Source organism: Lontra canadensis, unplaced genomic scaffold (genome assembly GCF_010015895.1).
Source record: "Lontra canadensis isolate GAN:19392208 unplaced genomic scaffold, GSC_riverotter_1.0 scaffold154, whole genome shotgun sequence".
Lineage (NCBI taxonomy): Eukaryota > Metazoa > Chordata > Mammalia > Carnivora > Mustelidae > Lontra > Lontra canadensis.
This window is the reverse complement of record NW_022631148.1, coordinates 1,849,980-1,875,606: the sequence shown is the minus strand read 5'-3', so window position 1 is coordinate 1,875,606 and position 25,627 is coordinate 1,849,980. Positions and strand designations below refer to the sequence as shown.

The window sequence follows — 25,627 nt, the reverse complement described above, 5'->3', positions numbered from 1 at the left end:
GTGTTGCAGACCTTTATTTAACTGAATCCATTAATTTGTCCTGTTTCTCATACCATTGTATCTGCTTTAGATGCTCTTCTTCAGCCAGAAATTACATATAAACTTATTTTTTTGATTTCTCTTTTTGAACAAATCTGTATCTTATTTGAAGGCATTAATACACTCTAATCCGTCTTTTTTTCTTTTTTTTTTTTTTTTTTTGGTGATGGCATGAATATCCAACCATGTGAAAATTATAGGAAGGGCTGTGCATTTGTAAAACTGTATTTGTGGATATGGATGAGTGTATGAGTGTATGTGTGAATGCATGTATGTGTGAATATGTTTGTGTGTCAGTCAGAGGGTGAAGAGGCAATGTGTTCATTATAACTAGTAATAAGGCCCAATTTTAAGTCTGAGTTTATCTGCCTGGAGTTTTCTTCTGTGTGGAAGAAAGCAATTCTGACAGAAACGATTTGCTTGATCAAAATTCACCTGCCATAATTGCAATCCCTGTGCTATTCATAGACGAATCAATTGTCCAGATGCCACAGTGGATTCATAAACTAATGAACAATGTGACAGAATTCATCCTGCTTGGCCTGACACAGAACCCAGATGTGCAGAAACTCATGTGTGTTGTGTTTATAGTCATCTCCTTTCTCACTGGGGCAGGCAACCTACTCATTGTCATGACAATCAAATCCAGCAGAGCCCTGGGCTCCCCTATGTATTTCTTTCTGTCTTTCTTGTCATTTGTAGACAGCTGCTGCTCTTCTACCATGGCTCCCAAAATGATACCTGACTTACTCACAGAAAAGAAAACTGTCTCCTTCAGTGGGTCCATGACTCAGCTCTTTGCAGAGCATTTCTTTGGAGAAGTGGAGATCATCCTGCTCACTATAATGGCCTACGACCGCTACCTGGCCTTCTGCAAGCCCCTACACTACAGGATCGCCATGAGCAGGCAAATGTGTGGCCACCTGGTGGTCATGGCCTGGGCTGGGGAATCTCTTCACACTCTGGTTCAAATTCTTTTTAAGGTCTGGTTGCCATTCTGTGGCCCCAGGGTCAATGACCACTTCATCTGTGACCTCTTCCCTCTACTAAAACTCTCTTGCACTGATACATTTTTGGACTTTTTGTTGCTACCAACAGTGGGCTGATGTGTCTCCTCATTTTTTCTATTCTTGTCACCTCCTATGTCCTCATCCTTTACTCCCTAAGAACTCACAGTAATAAAGGACAGCATAAGGCCCTTTCCACCTGCACCTCCCATGTTACTGTAGTTATCTTATTCTTTATATCCTGCCTATTCATGTACTTTGGCCCATGGTCAACTTCCCCAATGACAAAGCAGTGGCAGTGTTTTATACTATATTAACACCCATGTTAATAAACCTTTAATCTACACCCTCAGAAACTCAGGGGTGAAAAATGCCATGAGGAAGCTCTGGAGCCACAGAGCAATCTTGGATAATAATTCATGTGACCAGAGAAAACAAAAACTTCATTCATATATTAAAAACAATATGACTCATAGAAAGAATGATGACCTTGACGTCAAACTACGTGAGTTTAGTGAGTTTAAGTATAGTGTGCTCCCCTTGCTTTCTTTAATCTTTAATGGTTCCTCTTTCATATAAATATGTGACTAAATGATGGCTCTAGTTTCTTCCAATTAGAAACCTCTATGCATTTACAAGCTGCTGATCAAAGGGACATTGCTAATCAGCATAAAAATGTCACATGTATAGAAAATCTCAGAGTTATATATTTAGTGGAACAATTCTCTGTAAAGCTTTGGGTTAGATTATATACAAATGGGACAGTTAAAATATTTAAACAAAAGGCATAATGTCTAAGTATTCTGCTGAGAATTCATAGAGTCACTCCCAACTATGTAGTCAAAGAATATTTATTGGGTTGAGAAATAAAGATTAACCAGAAATGAATGAGTATTGAATAATGCAAAAGGATTCATCCCAAAATTAATGCTGCGTTGTTGTACAATTCCATGGGCATCATTTATACTGAAATCTGGCCTCTCCCTAGAACAAACTATTTTCTCTTCCTAAAGCCAAAAAGAAATATAAAATTTTTCTTGATATAGCAATGGCACAATCTTGCACATTTCCTACACAGAAGATAACTGTAGAATATTTTTTATCAAAGACATACTCTAAACAACTTCACCTCTGAACTAGCTGTTATTATAGGGATTTCTGCCTTAGGTAATAGGAACAAAAGTATCCAGGAAAAAAGAGAGAGTTAATAATAACTGAGTAAGCAAGACAAAAAGTCTACACATCCAAATTGGAAAGCCAGCATTTAGAACACTTGCAGATCAATGCAATGGGAATTAATCTGAGATAAAGACACAGTACCATTCTAAGAGAATGAACTCAAATAAAAATAGATCCAAATTTGATCCAAGACAAAAGTTCTGCAAAAGAAAGAGAAAATCATGAAAGCATAACAATACCAAAAAATCAACAAAATACAAAGGAATGAAGAAAGGAAGGAAGGAAAAGAAAGGACAGAAGAACTACAAGACATACAGAAAACAAAATGGCAAGACTAAGTCCTTACCTATAAATAATTATTTTATATGTAAATGGGTTAAACTCCCCTGTCAAAAGACTTAGAGTGGCTAAATGGATTTTTTTAATCCCATTCTATGCTGTCTGCAAGAGACTTACATAAGATTTAAGTACACACATTGACTCAAAGTAAAGGGCTGAGAAAAAGTTATTCTATGCAAATGGCAACTGAAAGAGGGCAGGAGGGCAAGACTATACCTATGTCAGATGAAATAGACTCTAAAACAAGAACTGTCACAAATAAGAACTTTATATAATGATAAAAGGGTCAGTTTACCAGCAAGATATAATAATTATAAATAATTTTTATACACCCAACATCAGAATACCTAAATATATCAAGCGGATATTAACAGATACAAAGGCAGAAATAGACAACAATACAGTAATAGTAAGAGATTTCAATATTCTACTTTCAATGATGGATAGAACATATATAGACAAAAAATCAATAAGAAACCAGTGGACATGAATAAAACTGTTCCCAAATGGACCTATCAAACATGCATAGAACAGTCGACCCAATAGCAGTGGAAAATACATTCTTCTCAAGTGCACAAGGAAGATTATGAAAGATCATATGTTAGGGCACAAAATAAGTCTTCAAAAACTTAAGAAGTTGAGAGGCAGCCAAGATGCAAGAGTAGCAGGCTGAGATGACATCAGAGCACAGGAGTTCAGTTAGATAGTTATCAAAACATTCCAAACACCCACAAATCCAATAGGAGATCAAAGAGAAGAAGAGCAGCAATTCTAGAAATAGAAAATTGACCATTTTCTGAAAGGTAGGACATGCAGAGAAGTGTATTCGAAGTGATGGGAAGATAGACCGTGGGGGGGAGGGGCCAGTTCCCGGCAAGTGACAGAGCAATGGAGCACAAAATCAGAATGTTTAAAAAGTCTGCTCCACCGAAGGACATTGCTCCAGAGGTTAAGTGGCGTGGAGCCCTCGCGGGAACAGCATGGTCTCAGCTCTCACAGGGTCATAGAAGGATCGGGGGTGTCTGAGTGTAACAGACCTCCCAGGTATGAGAGTGGGGAATCTGGTTACTGAGACAGAGCCAAGGAGTGAGCTCTCAGCTCAGGAATACCTTAAACTGTGATCCATGGCACAATCAGCCACTGCTTTTTGAGCAGGGACCCCACAAGTGGCAGATCTGGGGAGACTTACCTACCTTATCTGGAGGCAGGAATCTGCTGGGTTTGGAGACTCCAAATAGGGCTGTGTGCCAGAGACAGAAATGCTCAGGTGAGCTCGGAGTGCAGCCGGAAACAGGGAGATGGGAGTGAGAGCGCTTTTCTCTGAGGGTGCACTGAGGAGTGGGGCCCCAAGCACTTGGCTCCTCTGGGCCAGAGATTGGGAAGTTGCCATTTTCATTCCCATCCTCCAGAGCTCTACAGAAAGCCTTCAGGGAACAAAAGCTCCTGAGGGTGAAACCCAGCATATTACTTAGCCCAGCCCCTGGCAAGGGTGGTGTAATTCTGCCTTGGGCAAAGACACTTGAGAATCACTACAACAGACCCCTCCCCTAGAAGATCAGCAAGAACATCCAGCCAAGACCAAGCTCACTGATCAAGGAGAACAGTGCAATTCCAGAGGAGGGGAAAGCAAAGCATGGAATTCATGGCTTATTCCCATGATTGTTTAGTCTAGCAAAGTTAATTACTTCTTTTTCATTTTAATTTTTTTTGTTATTCTAATTTTTTTAACTTTTACTCTTTCCTCTTTTAACATTTTTAACTAGTTTATTTTAACAATACATTTCTTAAAGAAAAAATCTTTTTGAACCTTAATTATTATAGTCACATTTCATCCTTCATTGTATCTAACTTTATTTTTTGTACACACATAGGATTTTTCCTTCTAAAAAAAATTTGGAATACAACTTCTCCTAATACATCAAAATATACCCTAAATCTAGCACAGGGCTTTGTTCTAGTCTCCAGCCTGAGAAAACTCTCCACTTTCTTTTCCTTTCTTTTACCAAACAACATATCTTATCAACTCCTTTTTTAGAATTTTTTTAAATTTTCATCTTTACAGTCATATTCCATCTTTTCATTGTGTTTACCCTTATTTTTGTCTGTGTGTATATATGTATATATATTTTTTTCTTTCTTTAAAATTTTGTGAGGTAGTTTCTTCTAAGAGACCAAAATACACCCAAAATCAAGTGGGTGGCTCTGTTCTATTCACCGTCTAATATATATATTTCTTTTAATTTAAAAAAAAATTTAGAACTTCTTTTTACCCCCTTTCTTCTCCCCATGATTTGGGGTCTCTTCTGCATTGGTTAACCCACTTTTCTTGGGTCTTTGCCACCTTTTTAGTATTTTATTCTCTCATTCATATATTCTTATATGGATAAAATAACAAGGCAGAAAAACTCACCACACACAAAAAAAAAAAAAAAAAAAAAAAAAGAACAAGAGGAAGTACCGAAGTCTAGGGACCTAATCAATACAGACATTGGTAATGTGTCAAATCTAGAGTTCAGAATGACGATTCTCAAGGAGCTAGCTGGGCTTAAAAAAGGCATGGAAGATATTAGAGAAACACTATCTGGAGAAATAAAATCCCTTTCTGAAGAAATAAAAGCCCTTTCTGAAGAAATAAAATAAAGCTATTAAAGAGGTGCAATAAAAAATGGAGACTCTTACTGCTAGGATAAATGAGGCAGAAGAGAGAATTAGTGGTATAGAAGACCAAATGATGTAGAATAAAGAAGTTGAGCAAAAGAGAGACAAACAACTACTGGACCACAAGGGGAGAATCAGAGAGATAAGTGATACCATAAGATGAAACAATATTAGAATAATTGAGATTCCAGAAGAAGAAGAAGAAAGAGAGAGGAGGCAGAAGGTATATTGGAGTAAATTATTGTAGAGAATTTCCCTAATATGGCAAAGGGAACAAGCATCAAAATCCAGGAGGCACAGAGAACCCCCTTTAAAATCAGTAAGAATAGGTCCACACCCCATCATCTAATAGTTAAACTTACAAATCTTAGTGACAAAGAGAAAATCCTGAAAGCAGCGTGGGACAAAAAGTCTGTAACATACAATGGTAAAAATATTAGATTGGCAGCAGACTTATCCACAAAGACCTGTCAGGTCATAAAGAACTGGCATGATATATTCAGAGCACTAAATGAGAAAAAACATGCAGCCAAGAATACTATATCCAACTAGGCTATCATTGAAAATAGAAGGAGAGATAAAAAGCTTCCAGGACAAACAAAAACTGAAAGAATTTCTAAACATCAAACCAGACCTACAGGAAATACTGAAAGGGGTCCTCTAAGCAAAGAGAGACCCTAAAAGTAGTAGATCAGAAAGGAACAGAGACAATATACAGTAACAGTCACCATACAAGCAATACAATGGCACTAAATTCATATCTCTCAATAGTTACCCTGAGTGTAAATGGGCTAAATGTCCCCATTCAAAAGACTCAGGGTATCAGAATAGATTAAAAAAAAAAAAAAAAAGACCCATCACTATGCTGTCTGCAAGAAACTCATTTTAGACCCAAAGACACCTCCAGATTTAAAGAGGGGGTGGAAAACAATTTGCCATGCTAATGGACATCAAAAGAAAGCTGGGGTGGCAATCCTTATATCATATAAATGAGATTTTAAGCCAAAGACTATGATAAGAAATGAGGAAGGACACTATATAATACTCAAAGGGTCTGTCCAACAAGAAGATCTTATAATTTTAAATATCTACACCCCTAACATAGGAGCAGCCAATTATATAAACCAATTAATAACAAAATCAAACACAGCAACAATAATACAATAATAGTAGGGGATTTTAACACTCCCTTCACTGAAATGGGCAGATCATCCAAGCAAAAGATCAATAAGGAAATAAAAGCCTTAAATAACACACTGGACCAGATGGACATCACAGATATATACAGAACATTTCATCCCAAAGCAACAGAATACACATTATTCTCTAGTGCACATGGAACATTCTCCAGAATAGATCACATCCTGGGTCAGAAATCAGGTCTCAAATGGTACCAAAATATTGGGATCATTCCCTGCATATTTTCATGCCACAATGCTCTAAAGCTAGAATTCAATCACAAGAGAAAATTTGGAAAGAACCCAAATACATGAAGGCTAAAGAGCATCCTACTAAAGAATGAATGGGTCAACCAGAAAATTAAAGAAGAATTTAGAAAATTCATGGAAACAAATGATAATGAAAACACAACTGTTCAAAATCTGTGGGACACAGCAAAGGCAGTCCTGAGAAGAAAGTATATAGTGATACAAGCCTTTCTCAAGAAACAAGAAATGTCTCAAGTACACAACCTAACCCTACACTTAAAGGAGCTGGATAAAGAACAGAAAGAAAAGCCTAAACCCAGCAGAAGAAGAGAAATAATAAAGATCAGAGCAGAAATTAATGAAATAGAAACCAAAAGAACAGTAGAACAAATCAATGAAACTAGGAGCTGGTTCTGTGAAAGAATTAATAAGATTGGTAAACCCCTGGCCAGACTTATCAAAAATAAAAGAGAAAGAACCCAAATTAATATAATCATGAATGAAAGAGGAGAGATCATAACCAACACCAAAGAAATAAAAAGAATTATAAGAACATATTATGAGCAACTATACAGACACAAATTTGACAATCTGGAAGAAATGGGTGCATTCCTAGACATATATAAACTCCCAAAACTGAACAAGAAAGAAATAGAAAACCTGAATAGACCCACAACCAATAAGGAGATTGAAGCAGTAATCAAAAATCTACCAAGAAACAAGAGCCAGGGCCAAACTGCTTCCCAGGAAAATTCTACCAAGCATTTAAAGAAGAATTAATACCTATTCTCCTGAAACTGTTCCAAAAAAAATAGAAATGAAAGGAAAACTTCCAAACTCATTTTATGATGCCAACATTACCTTGATCCTGAAACCAGACAAAGACCCCATCAAAAAAAGAGAATTACAGGGGCGCCTGGGTGGCACAGTGGGTTAAAGCCTCTGCCTTTGGCTCAGGTCATGATTCCAGGGTCCTGGGATCGAGCCCCACATTGGGCTGTCTGCTCGGCAGGGAGCCTGCTTCCCTTCCTCTCTCTTTCTGCCTGCCTGTCTACTTGTAATCTCTGTCTGTCAAATAAATAAATAAAATCTTAAAAAAGAGAGAGAGAGAATTACAGACCAATATCCTTGATGAACACAGATGTGAAAATTATCACCAAAATACTAGCCAGTAGGATCCAACAGTACGTTAAAACGATTATTCACCACAACCAAGTGGGATTTAATCCCACTGCAAGGTTAGCTCAATATCCACAAATCAATCAATGCGATACAATACATAAATAAAGGAAAGAATAAGACACATATGATACTCTCAATAGATGCTGAAAAAGCACTTGACAAAGTACAGCATCTTTTCTTGATCAAACTCTTCAAAGTGTAGGGATAGAGGGTACATACCTCAATATTATCAAATCCATCTATGAAAAACCCACAGCTAATATCATTCTCAATGGAGAAAAACTGAGAGCTTTCCCGTTGAGGTCAGGAACATGACAGGGATGTCCATTATCACCACTGCTATTCAATATAGTACTAGAAGTCCTAGTCTCAGCAATCAAACAACAAAAAGAAATTAAAGGCATCCAAATCAGCAAAGAAGGAGTCAAACTATCAGTCTTTGCAGATGATGTGATACTTTATGTGGAATACCCAAAAGGCTCCACCCCAAATCTGCTAGAACTTGTACAGGAATTCAGTAAAGTGTCAGGATATAAAATCATTGCACAGAAATCAATTGCATTTCTATATATCAACAGCAAGACAGAAGAAAGAGAAATTAAGGAGTTGGTCCCATTTACAATTGCACCCAAAATCATAAGATACCTAGGAATAAACCTAACCAAAGAGGCAAAGAATCTGTGCTGAGAATACTATAGAGTACTCATCAAAGAAATTGAGGAACACACAAAGAAATGGAAAAATGTTCTATGCTCATAGATTGGAAGAACAAATATTGTGAAAATGTTTATGCTACCTAAAGCAATCTACACATTTAATGCAATCCTTATCAAAATCCCATCCATTTTTTTTTTCAAAGAAATGGAACAAATAATCCTAAAATTATATGGAACCAGAAAAGACCTTGAATAGCCAGAGGAATGTTGAAAAGAAAGCCAAAGTTGGCTACATCACAATTCCAGACTTCAAGCTCTATTACAAAGCTGTCATCATCAAGAGAGTGTGGTAGTGGCACAAAAACAGACACATAGATCAATGGAACAGAATAGAAGACCCAGAAATAGACCCTAAACTTTGGTCAACTAATATTTGAGAAAGCAAAAAAGAATATCCAATGGAAAAAAGACAGACTCTTCAACAAATGGTGTTGGAAAAATTGGACAGCCACACGCAGAAAAATGAAATTGGATCATTTCCTTACACCACACACAAAAATAGACACCAAATTGATAAAAGACCGCAATCTGAGAAAGGAATCCATCAAAATCCTTGAGGAGAACACAGGCAGCAACCTCTTTGACCTCAGACAAAGCAAAACTTCTTCCTAAAAACATTGCCAAAGGCAAAGGAAGCAAGGGCAAAATGAACTATTGGGACTTCATCAAGATCAAAAGCTTTTGCACAGCAAAGGAAATAGTCAAAAAAACCAAAGACAACTGACAGAATGGGAGAAGATATTTGCAAGCGACATATCAGATAAAGGGCTAGTATTCAAAATATATAAAGAACTCATCAAACTCAACACCCAAAGAACAAATAATCCAATCAAGAAATGGACAGAGGACATGAACAGACATTTCTGCAAAGCACATGAAAAGCACATGTGGAGCACATGAAAAAGTGCTCCACATCACTCAGCACCAGGGAAATACAAATCAAAACCACAGTGAGATTCCACCTCACACCAGTCAGAATGGATAAAACTAACAAGGCAGGAAATGACAGATGCTGACGAGGACGCGGAGAAAGGGGAACCCTCCTACACTGTTGGTGGGAATGCAAGCTGGTGCAACCACTCTGGAAAACAGCATGGAGGTTCCTCAAAAAGTTGAAAATAGAGCTACCCTATGACCCAGCAATTGTGCTGCTGAGTATTTACCTTAAAGATAAAAATGCAGTGATCCAAAGGGGCACGTGCACCTGAATGTTTATAGCAGCAATGTCCACAATAGCCAAACTATGGAAAGAACCTAGATGTTCATCAACAGATGAATGGATAAAGAAGAAATGATATATATATACAATGGAATACTATGCAGCCATCAAAAGAAATGAAATCTTGTCATTTAATGACATGGATGGAACTAGAGGGTATTATGCTGAGCAAAATAAGTCAATCAGAGAAAGATAGTTATCTCCCTGATATGAAGAATTTGAGAGGCAACATGGGGGTTTGGGGAGTAGGGAAGGAAAAAATGAAATAAGATGGGATCAGGAGGGAAACAAACCATAAGAGACTCTTAATCTCACAAAACAAACTGAGGGTTGCTGGGGGTGGGGGTATAGGGAGAGAGGGGTGGGGTTATGGACATTGGGGAGGGTATATGCTATGGTGAGTATTGTGAAATGTGTAAACCTGGTGGTTCACAGACCTGTACCCCTGGGGCTAATAATACATTATATGTTAATAAAAAATTAAAAATTAAAAAATACTTAAAGTTGAAATCATACAAAGTATCTTTTCTGAACACAGTGAAGTGAAACAAAACCAACAGCAGAAGGAAAACTGAAAAATTCACAAACACATGGAAATTAGATAACACATTATTGTACAACCTTTGTGTCAAAGAAGAAATAAAAAGCAGACTTAGAATATGTCAAAAATAAAGTAAACTTAAACTACACACTAAAACCTATATGATGCAGCAAAAGCAATACTAAGACAAAAATTTATAGCAATGAACACCTACATTTAAAAAGATCTCAAAGGACCAAACACTATGCTTCAAGAAATGAAAAAAAAAAAAACTAAGTCCAAAGGTTCCAGAGGAAGGAATAATTAAGATGACAGTGGAAATCAATGAAGTGGAGACTAGGAAAACAATAGAAAAATATCACTGAAACCAAGAGTAGTTTTTAAAGTAAAACAAAATGGTCAAACTTTACCTGGTCTAAGAAGAGATCACACATGGAACAGAGGACATTAAAACTCATGCCACAGAAATAAAAGGATAATAAGACACTTCTATAATTATATGCTAAAAAAGTTGGCTAACCTGGAAGAAATAGATAAATTCCTAGGAACATAGAATCTATCAAATCTGAAGCATGAGGAAATATATAACCTGAACAGATCAATAATGAACAAGAAAACTAAATTCATAAGGAGAAACCTCTGAAGAGAGAAAATCCCAAGACTAGAGGGCTTCACTGGTGAAATCTACAACACAACATTTAAGGAGAATAAATGCCAATCCTCAAACACTTCTAAAAATTGAAAAGGAAAAACACACCTGAACTTCCTTTATAAGGTCAGAATTACTGTTACAAAAAAAAAAAAAAAAAGAAAGAAAGAAAGAAAGGAAGGAAGGAAGAAAGGAAGAGAAATGAAATACATAGAAATAAACTGAACTAAAAATTTTAAAAGATTTGCAGACAATCTACAGAAAGAAAGACTTCAAAGGTAAAACGATGTCAATAAAAACGTATCTTTCAATAATCACTCTCAATGTGAATGGCCTAAATGTGCCCATAAAATGCCACAGGGTTGCAGATTGGATAAAATGACAGGACCCATCCATATGTTATCTAAAAGAGACCCATTTTGAACCTAAAGATACACCCAGACTGAAAGTGAAGGGATGGAGAAGCATCTTTCATGCCAATGGGCCTCAAAAGAAGGCCGGGGTAGTGATTCTCATATCAGACAAATTAGATTTTAAACTAAAGACTGTAGTCAGAGATACAGAAGGACACTACATAATTCTTAAAGGGACTATCCACCAAGATGATCTAACAATTGTAAATATATATGCCCCCAATATGGGAGCAGCCAATTACATAAGAAAACTGTTAATCAAGATAAAGAGTCATAATGATGTGAATACATTAATAGTAGGAGATTTTAACACACCTCTCTCAGAAATAGATTATCGAAGCAGAAAATCAATAAAGAAACAAGAGCATTGAATGACACATTGGACCAGATGGACCTCATAGATATATACAGGACATTCCACCCTAAAACAACAGAATACTCATTCTTCTCAAGTGCACATGGAACCTTCTCAAGAATAGACCACATACTGGGTCACAAATCAGGACTCAACCGATACCAAAAGACTGAGATTATTCCCTGCACATTCTCAGATCACAGTGCTTTGAAACTGGAGCTCAATCACAAGGAAAAGTTCAGAAGGAACTCAAACACCTGGAAGCTAAACACCACCTTGCTTAAGAAGGCTTGGATCAACCAGGAGATCAAAGAAGAACTGAAACAATTCATGGAAACCAATGAGAATGAAGACACTTCAGTCCAAAACCTATGGGATACAGCAAAGGCGGTCCTAAGGGGGAAATACATAGCCATCCAAGCCTCCCTCAAAAAAATTGAAAAATCCAGAACACCCAAGCTGTCTCTACACCTTAAAGAACTGGAGAATCAACAACAAATCAAACCAACTCCACACATAAGAAGGGAAATAATCAAGATTAGAGCTGAGATCAATGAGGTAGGAACCAGACATATAGTAGAATATATCAATGAAACTAGAAGCTGGTTTTTTGAAAGAATCAATAAGATTGATAAACCATTGGCCACACTAATCCAAAAGAAAAGAGAGAAAGCCCAAATTCATAAAATTATGAATGAAAAGGGAGAGATCACAACTAACACCAAGGAAGTAGAAACTATCATCAGAAGTTATTATCAACAGTTATATGCCAATAGTTAAGCAACCTAGATGAAATGGATGCATTCCTGGAAAACTATAAACTCCCAAAATTGAACCAGGAAGAAATTGACAACCTGAATAGACCAATATCTAGTAACAAGATTAAGGCAGTGATCAAAAACCTCCCAAAAAACAAGAGCCCAGGACCTGACGGATTCCCTGGGGAATTCTACCAAACTTTCAAAGTAGAAATAACACCTATTCTCCTGAACCTGTTTCAAAAAATTGAAGCAGAAGGAAAATTTCCAGACTCTTTCTGTGAAGCCAGCATTACCTTGATCCCCAAACCAGGCAAAGACCCTACCTAAAAGGAGAATTTCAGACCAATATCACTGATGAATATGGATTCTAAGATTCTCAACAAGATCCTAGCAAATAGGATCCAACAGCACATTAAAAAGATTATCCACCATGACCAGGTGGGATTTATTCCTGGGCTACAAGGATGGTTCAACATTTGCAAATCAATCAATGTGATAGAACAAATTAATAAGAGAACAGAGAAGAACCACATGGTCCTCTCAATTGATGCAGAAAAAGCATTTGACAAAATCCAGCATCCATTCCTGCTTAAAACGCTTCAAAGTATAGGGATAGAGGGAACATTCCTGAACTTCATAAAATCTATCTATGAAAGACCCACAGCAAATATCATCCTCAATGGGAAAAAGCTTGCAGCCTTCCCATTGAGATCAGGAACATGACAAGGATGCCCACTCTCACTACTCTTGTTCAACATAGTATTAGAAGTCCTAGCAACAGCAATCAGACAACAAAGAGAAATATAAGGTATCCAAATTGACAATGAAGAAGTCAAACTCTCTGTCTTTCCAGATAACATGATTCTTTATATGGAAAACCAAAAGACTCCACCCCCAGACTACTAGAACTCATACAGCAATTCAGTAATGTGGCAGGATACAAAGTCAATGTACAGAAATCAGTGGCTTTCTTATACACTAACAATGAAAATACAGAAAGGGAAATTAGAGAATCGATTCCATTTACTATAGCACCAAGAACCATAAGATACCTGGGAATAAACCTAACCAAAGAGGTAAAGGACCTGTACTCGAGGAACTACATAACACTCATGAAAGAAATTGAAGAAGACACAAAAAGATGGAAGACCATTCCATGCTCTTGGATCGGAAGAATAAACATTGTTAAAAGTCTATACTGCCTAGAGCAATCTATACTTTTAATGCCATTCCAATCAAAATTCCACAGGTATTTTTCAAAGAGCTGGAGCAAATAATCCAAAAATTTGAATGGAATCAGAAGAGACCCCGAATCGCTAAGGGAATGTTGAAAAACAAAAATAAAACTGGCAGCATCACGTTACCTGGTTTCAAGCTTTACTACAAAGCTGTGATCACCAAGACAGCATGGTACTGGCATAAAAACAGACACATAGACCAGTGGAACAGAGTAGAGAACCCAGATATGAACCCTCAAATCTATGGTCAAATAATCTTCGACAAAACAGGAAAAAATATACAGTGGAAAAAAGACAGTCTCTTCAATAAATGGCGATGGGAAAACTGGACATCTATATGTAGAAGAATGAAACTCGACCATTCTCTTACACCGTACACAAAGATAAACTCAAAATGGATAAAAGACCTCAACGTGAGACAGGAATCCATCAGAATCCTAGAGGAGAATATAGGCAGTAAACTCTTCGATATCAACCACAGCAACTTCTTTCAAGATATGTCTCCAAAGGCAAAGGAAACAAAAGCCAAAATGAACTTTTGGGACTGCATCAAAATCAAAAGCTTCTGCACAGCAAAGGAAACAGTCAACAAAACAAAGAGGCAACCCACGGAATGGGAGAAGATATTTGCAAATGACAGTACAGACAAAAGTTTGATATCCAGGATCTATAAAGAACTCCTCAAACTCAACACACACAATAAAGATAATCATATCAAAAAATGGGCAGAAGATATGAACAGACACTTCTCCAATGAAGACATACAAATGGCTATCAGACACATGAAAAAATGCTCATCATCACTAGCCATCCGGGAGATTCAAATGAAAAGCACATTGAGATATCACCTTACACCACTTAGAATGGCCAAAATTAGCAAGTCAGGAAACAACATGTGTTGGAGAGGATGTGGAGAAAGGGGAACCCACTTACACTGTTGGTGGGAATGCAAGTTGGTGCAGCCTCTTTGGTGAACAGTGTGGAGATTCCTCCAGAAATTAAAAATAGAGCTTCCAAAGGACCCTGTCATTGCACTACTGGGTATTTACCCCAAAGATACAGATGTAGTGAAAAGAAGGGCCATCTGTACCCCAATGTTTATAGCAGCAATGGCCATGGTGTCGCCAAACTGTGGAAAGAACCAAGATGCCCTTCAACGGACGAATGGATAAGGAAAATATGGTCCATATACACTATGGAGTATTATGCCTCCATCAGAAAGAATGAATACCCAACTTTTGTATCAACATGGACGGGACTGGAAGAGATTATGCTGAGTGAAATAAGTCAAGCAGAGAGAGTCAATTATCATATGCTTTCACTTATTTGTGGAGCATAATAAATAGCATAGAGGACAAGGGGAGTTAGAGAGGAGAAGGGAGTTGGGGGAAATTGGAAGGGGAGGCGAACCATAAGAGACTATGGACTCTGAAAAACAATCTGAGGGATTTGAAGCGGTGGGGGGTGGGAGGTTGGGGGAACAAGGTGGTGGGATTAGAGAGGGCACGGATTGCATGGAGCACTGGGTGTGGTGCAAAAACAATGAACACTGTTACGCCTAAAATAAATTTTAAAAAAATTTAAAAGATTTGCAAATGAAAACAAAATATTTATGAAAGAAAATTAAAACAAAAAAAGTGCAAATAAATGGAAAGCCATCATGTCTTTCTAAAATGTAGGAATCAATGTTGTGAAGATGTTCATACTATCCAAAGTGATCTAGAGTCTGTATAATCCCTATCGAAATCCCAATCCACTGTTGACTTTTTCGAGGTGATTTGGTGAAGGATTTCAACCAGCTCCTCAACATCCCAGAAGCTGAGGGAGAAAAGACTGTACTGGAGCCTCCTTTCTGTAGTTTTTCCATCCTCTACCTCTGAATGTCTTCATGTATAATGTTGGGCTCAGTGTGATTTTCTCAACCCCTACCATGTGGAAATACTGTTCTTTACTGTAAATCTGCACAATTCCTTCTGTGAGCTATAGAGAAAAAAGCTATATTCCCATGAACAAATCATGAGAATCCTTCATCTAGATACACACACCAAAGGAAGTTGATGGATCTATAGCTCATAAATTATCCAATCTCTGGTATCTGAGAATTCTGCCATATGAGCCTCCATTGTTGCAACTAATAAAAATGTCAGTCTCCCAGAGTTACATAGCACATAACCTTGAAAACTGGCATTTCTATTCTCAGGACAACTATAAACTTAGAACAGTGATATGTTCAGAGAGAAATCCATCCTCTGAACTCTGACCTATGCCTAAACCACCCCCATCCTGTGCCAGGCTCAACAATGTCGAAATGAGCAACAAAGCCCTATCAGGAAGCTTTCCTACTTGTCTTAACAAAATCTCACCCTAAACTATAGCCACAGACACATGTCTCACCAAAGCATACCCCCATTTCTAAAACTGGCTTCTAATGATGTTTGTGAGTGCCAAGGGGGAGTAAGCAAAAAACTGTGGCTGAGGCATCCAGCAAAGATTCCAACAGGACCAATTACTAATCCTCTGAGGACTTAAGAGGTCAATGCACTAGCAAATCCTGCACTTCGTGAAAGTCTATTTAAATATTTCTCTAGAGTCTATGAAGAAAGAATTACAGGACATTTAAGTAAATGACAGAGGCAGAGCACGAACCAACAAGCTTAAGATTCATAGAGGAGACATGCTCTCAATCTTAGCAGGTTAAAGGTGGGAATTAAAAGAATTCTCTCCACACTACTCTTGGACTTGCTGGGAAACATAAATTTGGCAAGATTTGAAAAAAATATATATATCCAATCAAGTGGTTGCACTTCTACATGTTATAGTTCTATATACTAGCTTTTTTGATGCATTTTTTGTTCCATTATTCTTATTTTAGATTGAATGTACTTCTGATCTTTGAAAAATATATGTATTATGAAGACGTGTTTATACTTTCAAAGGAAGCCAAGAAAGTAAGTAGAAATTTATCCTAAAGTACTGAAGTTTCCTAACTAAAACAGCTCATTTTCTGGGTAAATTCTGACTGATAATGGGAACTAAAATAGACTAAAATGACCAAGACTGGGAGAGTTCTCAGAGGGAGAATTCCAGTGACCCACTTGTTAGTTCATAAAGTATATTTGCAGCTATAGGGCTATGCTGTCACGGGAAGAAAACAATGACTGGGTGCAATGTAAAAACACTGGAATCCACAACCAACTAGATCCAGGTCAGTAATAACTCAATCTTTTTCCACAAATTTTAAATAGATTAACTTAATTTTCACAAATTACTTTTACTGAATAGTTTTTATAGCTAGATTCTGTGAAGTGAAGTTAACCTTTTTCTCTTAACATGAATTTGAACATGATGACATGAAAATACCAGTAAAACATGATCTGTAATGCTGCCATACAAGATGCTGTTGAGAACAACTAAGGTCACTTTTTAAAAATTATGATTAATGTATATGTAGAAGTAGATTGCTTTGGTAGGTTTCTATATGTGATTATTTCAAGTTGGCTCCCCTTTTCATGACTTACGTTGCCACACTGAAGTTAGAATTAGTGGAGTAAATCTATTAGGGATGATGAAGCACATAGTTCCCACCTATAGCAGTCAGGATAGAGAAGAAACTAAAGAGACTGAGCTTTCTGAAAAACAAAAGATACTTTCATCACTTTTATTTCTTTAATATTTTATTTATTTATTTGAGAGAGAGTAAAGCACAGTGAAGGGCAGAAGGAGAAGTAGACTCCCTGCTTAGCAGGGACCCCAATGCTGGACTCAATCCAAGGACTCAGTCCTGGGACTTCAGGATCATGACTTGACTGACTGAGCCACCCAGGCACCCCTCTTCACCTTTACTGGTGGTAAAAGGTCATGATGCTGACTGCTGACTTCTGTGTCCAGAAAATTTTGAGGAAAAATAAGTTGTTACATTTTTCAGCAGGGATAGGGAAAGGAGAAAGAGAAGGGTAGAAGGAATTAAATATCCTATGATCATGTGTAACATGTACTCACTATTGAAAATCCCTGTACAGATCATTCAAAAAAAAGAATATATTCTTGTATATATTCAATTTTTCAACCAATCAGCAATGAAACTTTCAAGTTCATCTCACATGATTAAACTTAGTGTCAAAAGAAAAACTTCTATTATCTTAGATAACATTTTTCCCAAAACAATAGGAAATTCAGGGAAACTTCCTGACTCATTTAATTCCATTTGTAAAATATGACTAGGATTACTAATTATTATTAATAATAATTATTAATCATTATTAATAATTGTTATTAATCTATTTCAGAGGTGGGATATGGGTGACAGGAAGCTCCCAAATGTCTTAATGTTAATGCCTTGCTAGAGAGAAAAACAACCTTAACTTGACAAAGGCAAAGCCTCCAGGATCCTCTGAGTCTTTAACATAGGAAAATCTTTTTGAAACCTCCTTTTTCCTTACCTCCCCCAACTCCCAAGTATACAAGCAGCCACCCCTCACAACCCTGGTGCAACAGTTCTTTCTGCCCACAGGTCATGTGCCCGTGTTTTAATAAAACCACCTTTTCTGCACCCGACCATTATTCTATGGGATTAAAGACCAATTGCACAGAAAATTAACTTAAGAATTACTGAGGAGTTTTCAGTGAACTTTGGACCGCTTCCATTTCTTCATTCAAAGATGTGAGAAGAGTGAGTGTGTATCAGTCTCACAGAGTCAGATACAATATCCAGGGCAGTGGAATGAATGCAGCTCAAATAGCTGTTATAAAGATGGGCCCTTAGCATCCTGAAGGGGAAACATACCATCTGCAGGTCTGTTTCTCAGTGTGCATGTGCATTCATTTGACAGAAAGGAATCCTAGCTCAAAAAGCACTGCTGGTGTAGATATAGGAAGGATAGCACTTCCCTATCTGCTGTACATTTCACATTTTAAAGAATATTGTGTTCATATACCCATAAATATTCATGTCAATGGGCAACTATAACCTCAGAATAATTGCTATTGATGAAATCTGTACCCAAAGCAGAGGGAAAAGAGCCATCCATAAGATTTTAGAGCCAGAGCTTTGAAGTCAATCAGGAGTCAACCGTCATAATAACACTTTCCTTTTCTGGTGATTGAAACATATTGTCATTATAAACATATCATATAAATTTAGATGAGTAAAAGAAACTTAACCTCTATCTACCTCTATCTACTCTCTTTTATAACAGTCTCCAAAGCGGTTGAGGTGAGTGGAAAGTGTAGCTCCAGCAACGCCAGAGGCCAGGACTAAAGAGGTGATGGAAGATTTCAGTGTTGAATTCAAAATACTACTCAGAATTCTGTGATCTTTCCAAATGGACCATAGGCTCATAACTCAAGCTGACTTGATGGAAAGGAAGAGCAATGTGACAGAATTCATTCTGCTGGGCCTGACCCAGAATCCAGAACTGCAGAAATTCCTATTTGCTGTGCTTTTAATCACCTACTTGATCACACTGGCAGGTAATCTCCTCATCTCCATCACCATCTTCATCAGCCCAGCCCTGGGATCTCCCATGTACTTTTTTCTGTCCTATTTATCCATTATAGATGGTTTCTACTCTTCATCCATAGCACCCAAAATGATCTTTGACTTGCTCTCTGACAAGAACACCATATCCTTCAATGGCTGCATGACTCAGCTCTTTGCTGAACATTTCTTTGCAGGAGCTGAGATCATCTTATTAATTGCCATGGCCTATGACCGCTATGTAGCCATCTGTAAGCCCTTGCATTACATGACCATCATGAGCCAATTTGTATGTGCTTTCTTGGTGGGAATAGCTGTGATTTTAGGCTTTATTCATGGAGGGATCCAGGTTCTGTTCATGGTCCAGTTACCATTCTGTGGCCCCAATGTTATTGATCATTTTATGTGTGATTTAATACCTCTCCTGGAACTAGCCTGTACAGACACTCACACTTTGGGGCCTCTGATTGCTGCCAACAGCGGGTCACTATGTCTGCTCATTTTTTCTATGCTGGTTGCTTCTTATATTGTCATCCTGTGCTCCCTGAGGACTAAAAGCTCTGAAGGGCGTCGCAAAGCCCTGTCTACCTGCACTTCTCATGTCACTGTTGTCATCTTATTCTTTGTACCTTGTTCATTCCTGTATCTGAGACCCATGACCTCCTTTCCCGCTGACAAAGCTGTGACTGTGTTTTGTACCCTAGTTACTCCCATGTTGAACCCATTAATTTACACCCTCAGAAATGCAGAAGTGAAAAATGTCATGAAGAAACTCTGGAGGCAAATAACAAAAATTGGTGATAATGAATCTTGGGATTAGAGTACTTACATTAAACTATCTAGTGAACATTTAGAGAGATTTATTCCCCTTCTTACTTGATTAAATGTGCAACAGTCAATTTTCCTGTTTGGATTGCTTTTCTTCAGGATCATATATTTTATGGGCAGGGTAAACATATCCACCCAGGAATAGTAGGCTCAGTGTCTAGAGCCCACAATAATTCTAGGATCCCTTGAAATGCTTAATTTCTTTTAAAATAATAAAAAAAAGGAATATAATCCAAATTCAAGTTGGAGTATGTCATCGTTATACCAATGCATTCATAAAATATGATCTTTAATAATTTTTATGGAGAAGGACTCATGAGGACGAAGTAGAAAGTGGCCACAGAAGTCACAATGTTGCCCTGATTGTTGGTATGAAATGGTTCTGCAGCAATATTTTCAATACTCTCTACACCCTGCACTACAGCTAGAATCAAGTTTTATTTTATAAGAGGAAAAGTTCTATATATGCAATAATATATAGAAAACCAGTGAGTCTTCAAGAAGTACTTCCATCCAAATATACTTTTTCTTATCTTCCTAAATTTGAGAGGTTAATAAATATCCCTGCACCACAGCAATAAAGAATTCTTTACTTCTCGCAGTCCCAATAAGAGAACACTTGCACACGAAGGTACATTTTAAAACTTCCATCAACACCATTCCCTGCAGTATACAATTGTCTGCAGAAGAATTAGAGGCAGAATTGACTGATGCAAAAGAAATATAACTGATCAAGTTTGTAGAGTTAAGGCAGAAAACAACTGTATGTTAAAGTTGTGTTTTAAACGGAATACTACTCAGCCATCAGAAGGGACGAATACTCAACTTTTGCATCAACATGGATGGAACTGGAAGAGATTATGCTGAGTGAAATAAGTCAAGCAGAGAAATCCAATTATCACCTGGTTTCACTTACTTGTGGAGGATAAGGAATAACATGGAGGAAATTAGGTTAAGGAAAGGAAAAGTGAAGGGTAGAAGCAGAGGGAAAGACCAACCATGACAGACTGTAGACTCCAAGAAACAAACTGAGGGTTTTAGATGGGTGGAGAATTGGGGGGATGGGTGAGTCTGTTGGTAGGTATTTAGGAGAGCATGTATTGCATGGGGCACTGGGTGTTATATGTAAACAACCAATCTTGGAACAATACATCAAAAGCTAATGATGTATTGCATGGCCACTAATATAATTAAATAAATAAATAAATAAATTGCATTTTAGACATGGACAAAGGAAAAGTCTAAATAGCTGGGACAGGAAATTACCAGTGACGTAGGAATAAGTCTGTGTCACAAAACTGAACAACAATGACCACAGATCTGGATTACAGAAAATAATTCATAATATTTGTATAAGGAAATTCAAAGATAATTCAGAAATAGATGCTTTGAAGTCAGAGATTTAAAGCTTTGGATCAACCAGATTTGATTACTCATCTTGTCTCCTGCATTAATTACCCTTGTCAATGTAACCATTGTGCTTCATCTCTCTACTGATTTTTTCAACTGTAAAATGGACATAGCATTGCATACTCTCAGGCTGTAAAAATTAAACAATTTAGATTGAAAAAAATGAATCCGCTAAAAACTAGTGATATTGTTCAGATATGGTTACTGCTTTCAGAGATGTCACAAGCACAGAAAATAAGCCAGGGTCAATGGTTGCTGACAAGAGGAGCCCAAGAACACCACTACCAACCATCATTCACTAACCATGATCACAGGAAGACCAAACATCTATGCCAGCCTCACTGTACTTCAAATGTCATAAAAGGCATCTGTATATGAGTAGGAACTGCATAGCAGTGAGTTTTCTCAACAAGGAATCTAATGAGAACTGTGAGCAGATCTCTGGACACTAAAAGCCAGCCCCCCGCCAACTCCCCAGTCTAGGACACAAATGCCCTTAAACATCTCTGTAATAACCAATGGGGAGATGGCTGGAGCAACCATGACGTGTCTGAGCAGAACTTATCTCAAAAGCTCTCCCTGATGATGGATCTCCTTCTGCTGCTCTGGGAGAAGAGAAGGGAGAGCCCAGTGCCAGAAACCAACAGACCTATCTCTGCACAGAGCTTGGGATTCCTGAGGAAGAGTTCAGAAACTTGTCTTCAGAGGGTGATTTCACAACCAGGGATAGAATATCACGTGATGCGAACATTTCTCATGTTCTCAGGACTTTAGATCAGGTTAGATCTAACTATACATGAAGGCCTTTTAAAAATATATGTTGTCCCGGGTGCCTGGGTGGCTCAGTTGGTTAAGCGACTGCCTTCAGCTCAGGTCATGATCCTGGAATCCCTGGATCAAGTCCCGCATCAGGCTGCCTGCTTGGTGGGCAGTCTGCTTCTCCCTCTGACCCTTTCCCTTCTCATATATATGTTGTCCCAAAACAAGCAAACAAACTCAAGTAAGAGAACAAAGTGCTGGTTACCAGTGGCAGATGCTAGAGGTGGTTGTGGGGAGAAGAGTGAAATAGGTAAAGGAGATTAAAAGGTACAAACTTCACTATAAAATAAATACATCAAAGAGTTAAAAAGTATAGCATAAGGAATATAATCAATAATACTGTAATACTGTTGTATGGTGACAGATGGGTGACTACACTTACCTTGGTGAGCACTGAATATAGAACTGTCAAATCCCTACATGGCACAGGTCAACCTTGATAACATTTTACATCAGTTACACTTCAATATTAAATTCCTTTTTTCTTTTTTTCTAAGTGGCTTATTGTTCACTTTTTTAAAAATTTTTATTATCATTCTGTTTTTTTAGTCACCATACAGTACTTCATTAGTTTTTGATGTAGTGTTCCATGATCCATTGTTTGCATATAACACCAGTACTCCAGGCAATATGTGCCCTCCTTAATACCCATCACAGGGCTAACCGATTCTCCCACCTCCCTCCCATCTGAAACCTTCACTTTGTTTCTGTGCATAGTCTCTCATGGTTTGTCTCCCCCTCTGATTTACCCCGTTCATTTCCGAGCTCAACCATACAATTTTTCCATTTTTCCACAGGACTGACTATAAAAGGAGCTATGCTAATACATCTTTGGGCACACACCCAGGCAGATATCCTCATCTCTGGTAACAAGGGAATCAAAGGACTGATCTTGACATTTGGAAATGGGGCTACATTTGCAGTTGGGATGAGGTTATGATCCACCCTAAAGTATCAGGAATACATATTTTCAAATTTAATTCCAAAGATATTGTGTGTTGGGCATCAATATTAGCTTCCCCCAGTATACATAAATTTAAACAAGTAATGGTGATCTGTGTCAGGCAACACAAAGGAAAAATATTGTGAAACAGTGAAGATGTAAAATTGTGGAATTGTATCTTTGTTCATCTCATTTTATCCAAACTAAACCCAAAATCACTTTTTGTGGAGACATCAACTGCAAAGATTGCACAAGTTGGCATATTTGAAGGGACTCACAAAAAATCACAAAGCATAATCATATAATACAATTTTTTGAAGACCAATGATACTGAGAACTGAGAAACAGAGTACAGGAAAGCACTGAAGGTTGAAGAGATATCCAAACAATATCCCAAGATTGTTTGTTCACACAGACAAACGAGCTTCATCTCTAGTTGAACCACCAAGACCAACATGAGATAAGTCTGGGCACGTGAAAGCTCAGGAAGAAGTTTGCCATGAGATGTTCATGTCCCTCTGGTCAAGTCAGTTATGCTAATTAAAAGCCAACAGTAAAAAATAAATAAATAAATAAATAAATAAATAAATAAATAATAAATAAAATCAATCTTGGCATCATCAGGGGAGTTTAGGACTTTAAAAATACATCAAAAATTCCACTGGTCTTATCCTAGACAATGGTCAAAGCCCTGCATGACCAGAGTTAAGACTTTCCTATTGAGTAGTAAAATAACCCTTTCCTACACCCTCCACTCTCTGACTCTTGATCAAGACTAAATCACTCATAATCATTCCTTCTCCTGCAAGTTTTGCATGATTTATAGAACAGGTAAAATAATAGACCAAGTGCAAAGTGGTAGTATCTTGTATCATCAAATAAAGGATTCATATTGTTTAAAGAAGCATTTCAGCTAACCAAATATTCCACCACAAACTTAATCACAAACAAGCACAAGTTGGAGAACTATTTAATCTCCCTTGACTAGAGAAATTAAAATTGTATGAAAATTATCAATTGGTAGATTTACTGTAACAATTAACTAATCCTAGTTCCTCCTCTAACCAATCAGATTTCATTGAATGAACATCATGGAAGATGTTAATTCCACTTCCTAATATATTTGATCATCAATTTAAGTATTATAGATTTTGTTGAAATCAAATTAATCCTACCAATTATAAATGATAATATTAAACCAAATAACAGTTACACTATTATTGATTGGATGCTCCCTTTCTAACAACAATTACTTCTTGTTATCGATTTAATTTTCACTTGGACCCCTCATTTGATATAACCCTGGGTTTTCCACTTCTTACAGTTATCCAAGTACCCTGTATCAGGCTTCATTGTCAATCCACTGACTATTGCCCAAACCTAGAAAAGTCATACTATATTACTATAGTTATAATCTGGATCTTCTGGTACCAAAAGAACACCATTCTTAACACACTGAGTGGATTTATAGTTTCCTTTTCAATAATCAGCTTCCATTCAGCCACTTTTCAGACTGAGTGATGGCTCTCCACATTGAAGACACCATCTATACACCAAATAGGCACCGACCATAAATTGATCATAGGGAAGGACCCATTCAGCTAGGAGGGTAAGTAACTACACATAAGGATCAAATGTAGGGCTCAAAGGCAAGGCAGTGACCTGTTCATGTGTGCAATGGGTTTTCTCTTTCATAAATCCTGTACTTCTATTTCTAATGAATAAAATAAATTTTCTGTTCATTTTCCTCCCTACTAGAATGATTATCTGATATATCCCGGGACTTATGGGTATTTCACATCTCAAAATAATGTTATATCCTTCAGTAAAAATAAAAGAAGTTCAAATAAAGTCCAATAACAACCTAGCAATCACCTTGTAAACTGTACACTCTTTGGCTGTTTAAGGCAACTTCCCAGTTCAAAAGCCCACTGATGCATCTCTGGGTGGCAATTCTGACATCCCTTATGGAAGGCATTACTAGGAAAGAGAAATTATTCTCCTGATTCTCTTTTTAGGAACAGAGAAGCATCACCCAGAAGAAATCCCATAGTTTTTCCTTTCTCTCCTTGGCCAAAATGTTGTCACATGCCTGCTCTTAAATTGATCACCGAAAAGAGGAGGGCACTACCATAATTGTTTTAGACTAATCCAGTGTCACAACTATGGCCTGAGGATTGGCCACACTTTCCCCCAACACTGGAAGAAATGGAGTTTCCTTAGAAAAAAAGAAGCTGGTGAGAAAAAGACAGTCTCTTCAATAATGGTGCTGGGAAAATTGGACAGCTATGTGTAGAAGAATGAAACTCGACCATTCTCTTACACTGTACACAAAGATTAAACTCAAAATGGATAAAAGACCTCAACGTGAGACAGGAATCCATCAGAATCCTAGAGGAGAACATAGGCAGTAACCTCTTTGATATCA

The 25,627-nt window shown here is 37.5% G+C and overlaps 1 protein-coding gene and 2 pseudogenes across 1 annotated transcript; all 3 read left to right on the top strand.

The window, feature by feature from the left end:
• The first annotated feature begins 487 nt into the window (after positions 1 to 487).
• On the top strand, positions 488 to 18,980 carry LOC116859388 (annotated as a pseudogene).
• A 64-nt stretch (positions 18,981 to 19,044) lies between these two features.
• The window catches only part of LOC116859387, a 70,490-nt pseudogene continuing 63,907 nt past the window's right edge, over positions 19,045 to 25,627 (top strand).
• LOC116859383 (olfactory receptor 4C45-like) lies at positions 19,201 to 20,019 on the top strand (the record flags this gene model as incomplete). The annotated part of the gene is made up of 1 exon (XM_032844615.1): positions 19,201 to 20,019. A coding segment is annotated over one exon (819 nt), but the record flags the coding sequence as incomplete, so codon positions are not given.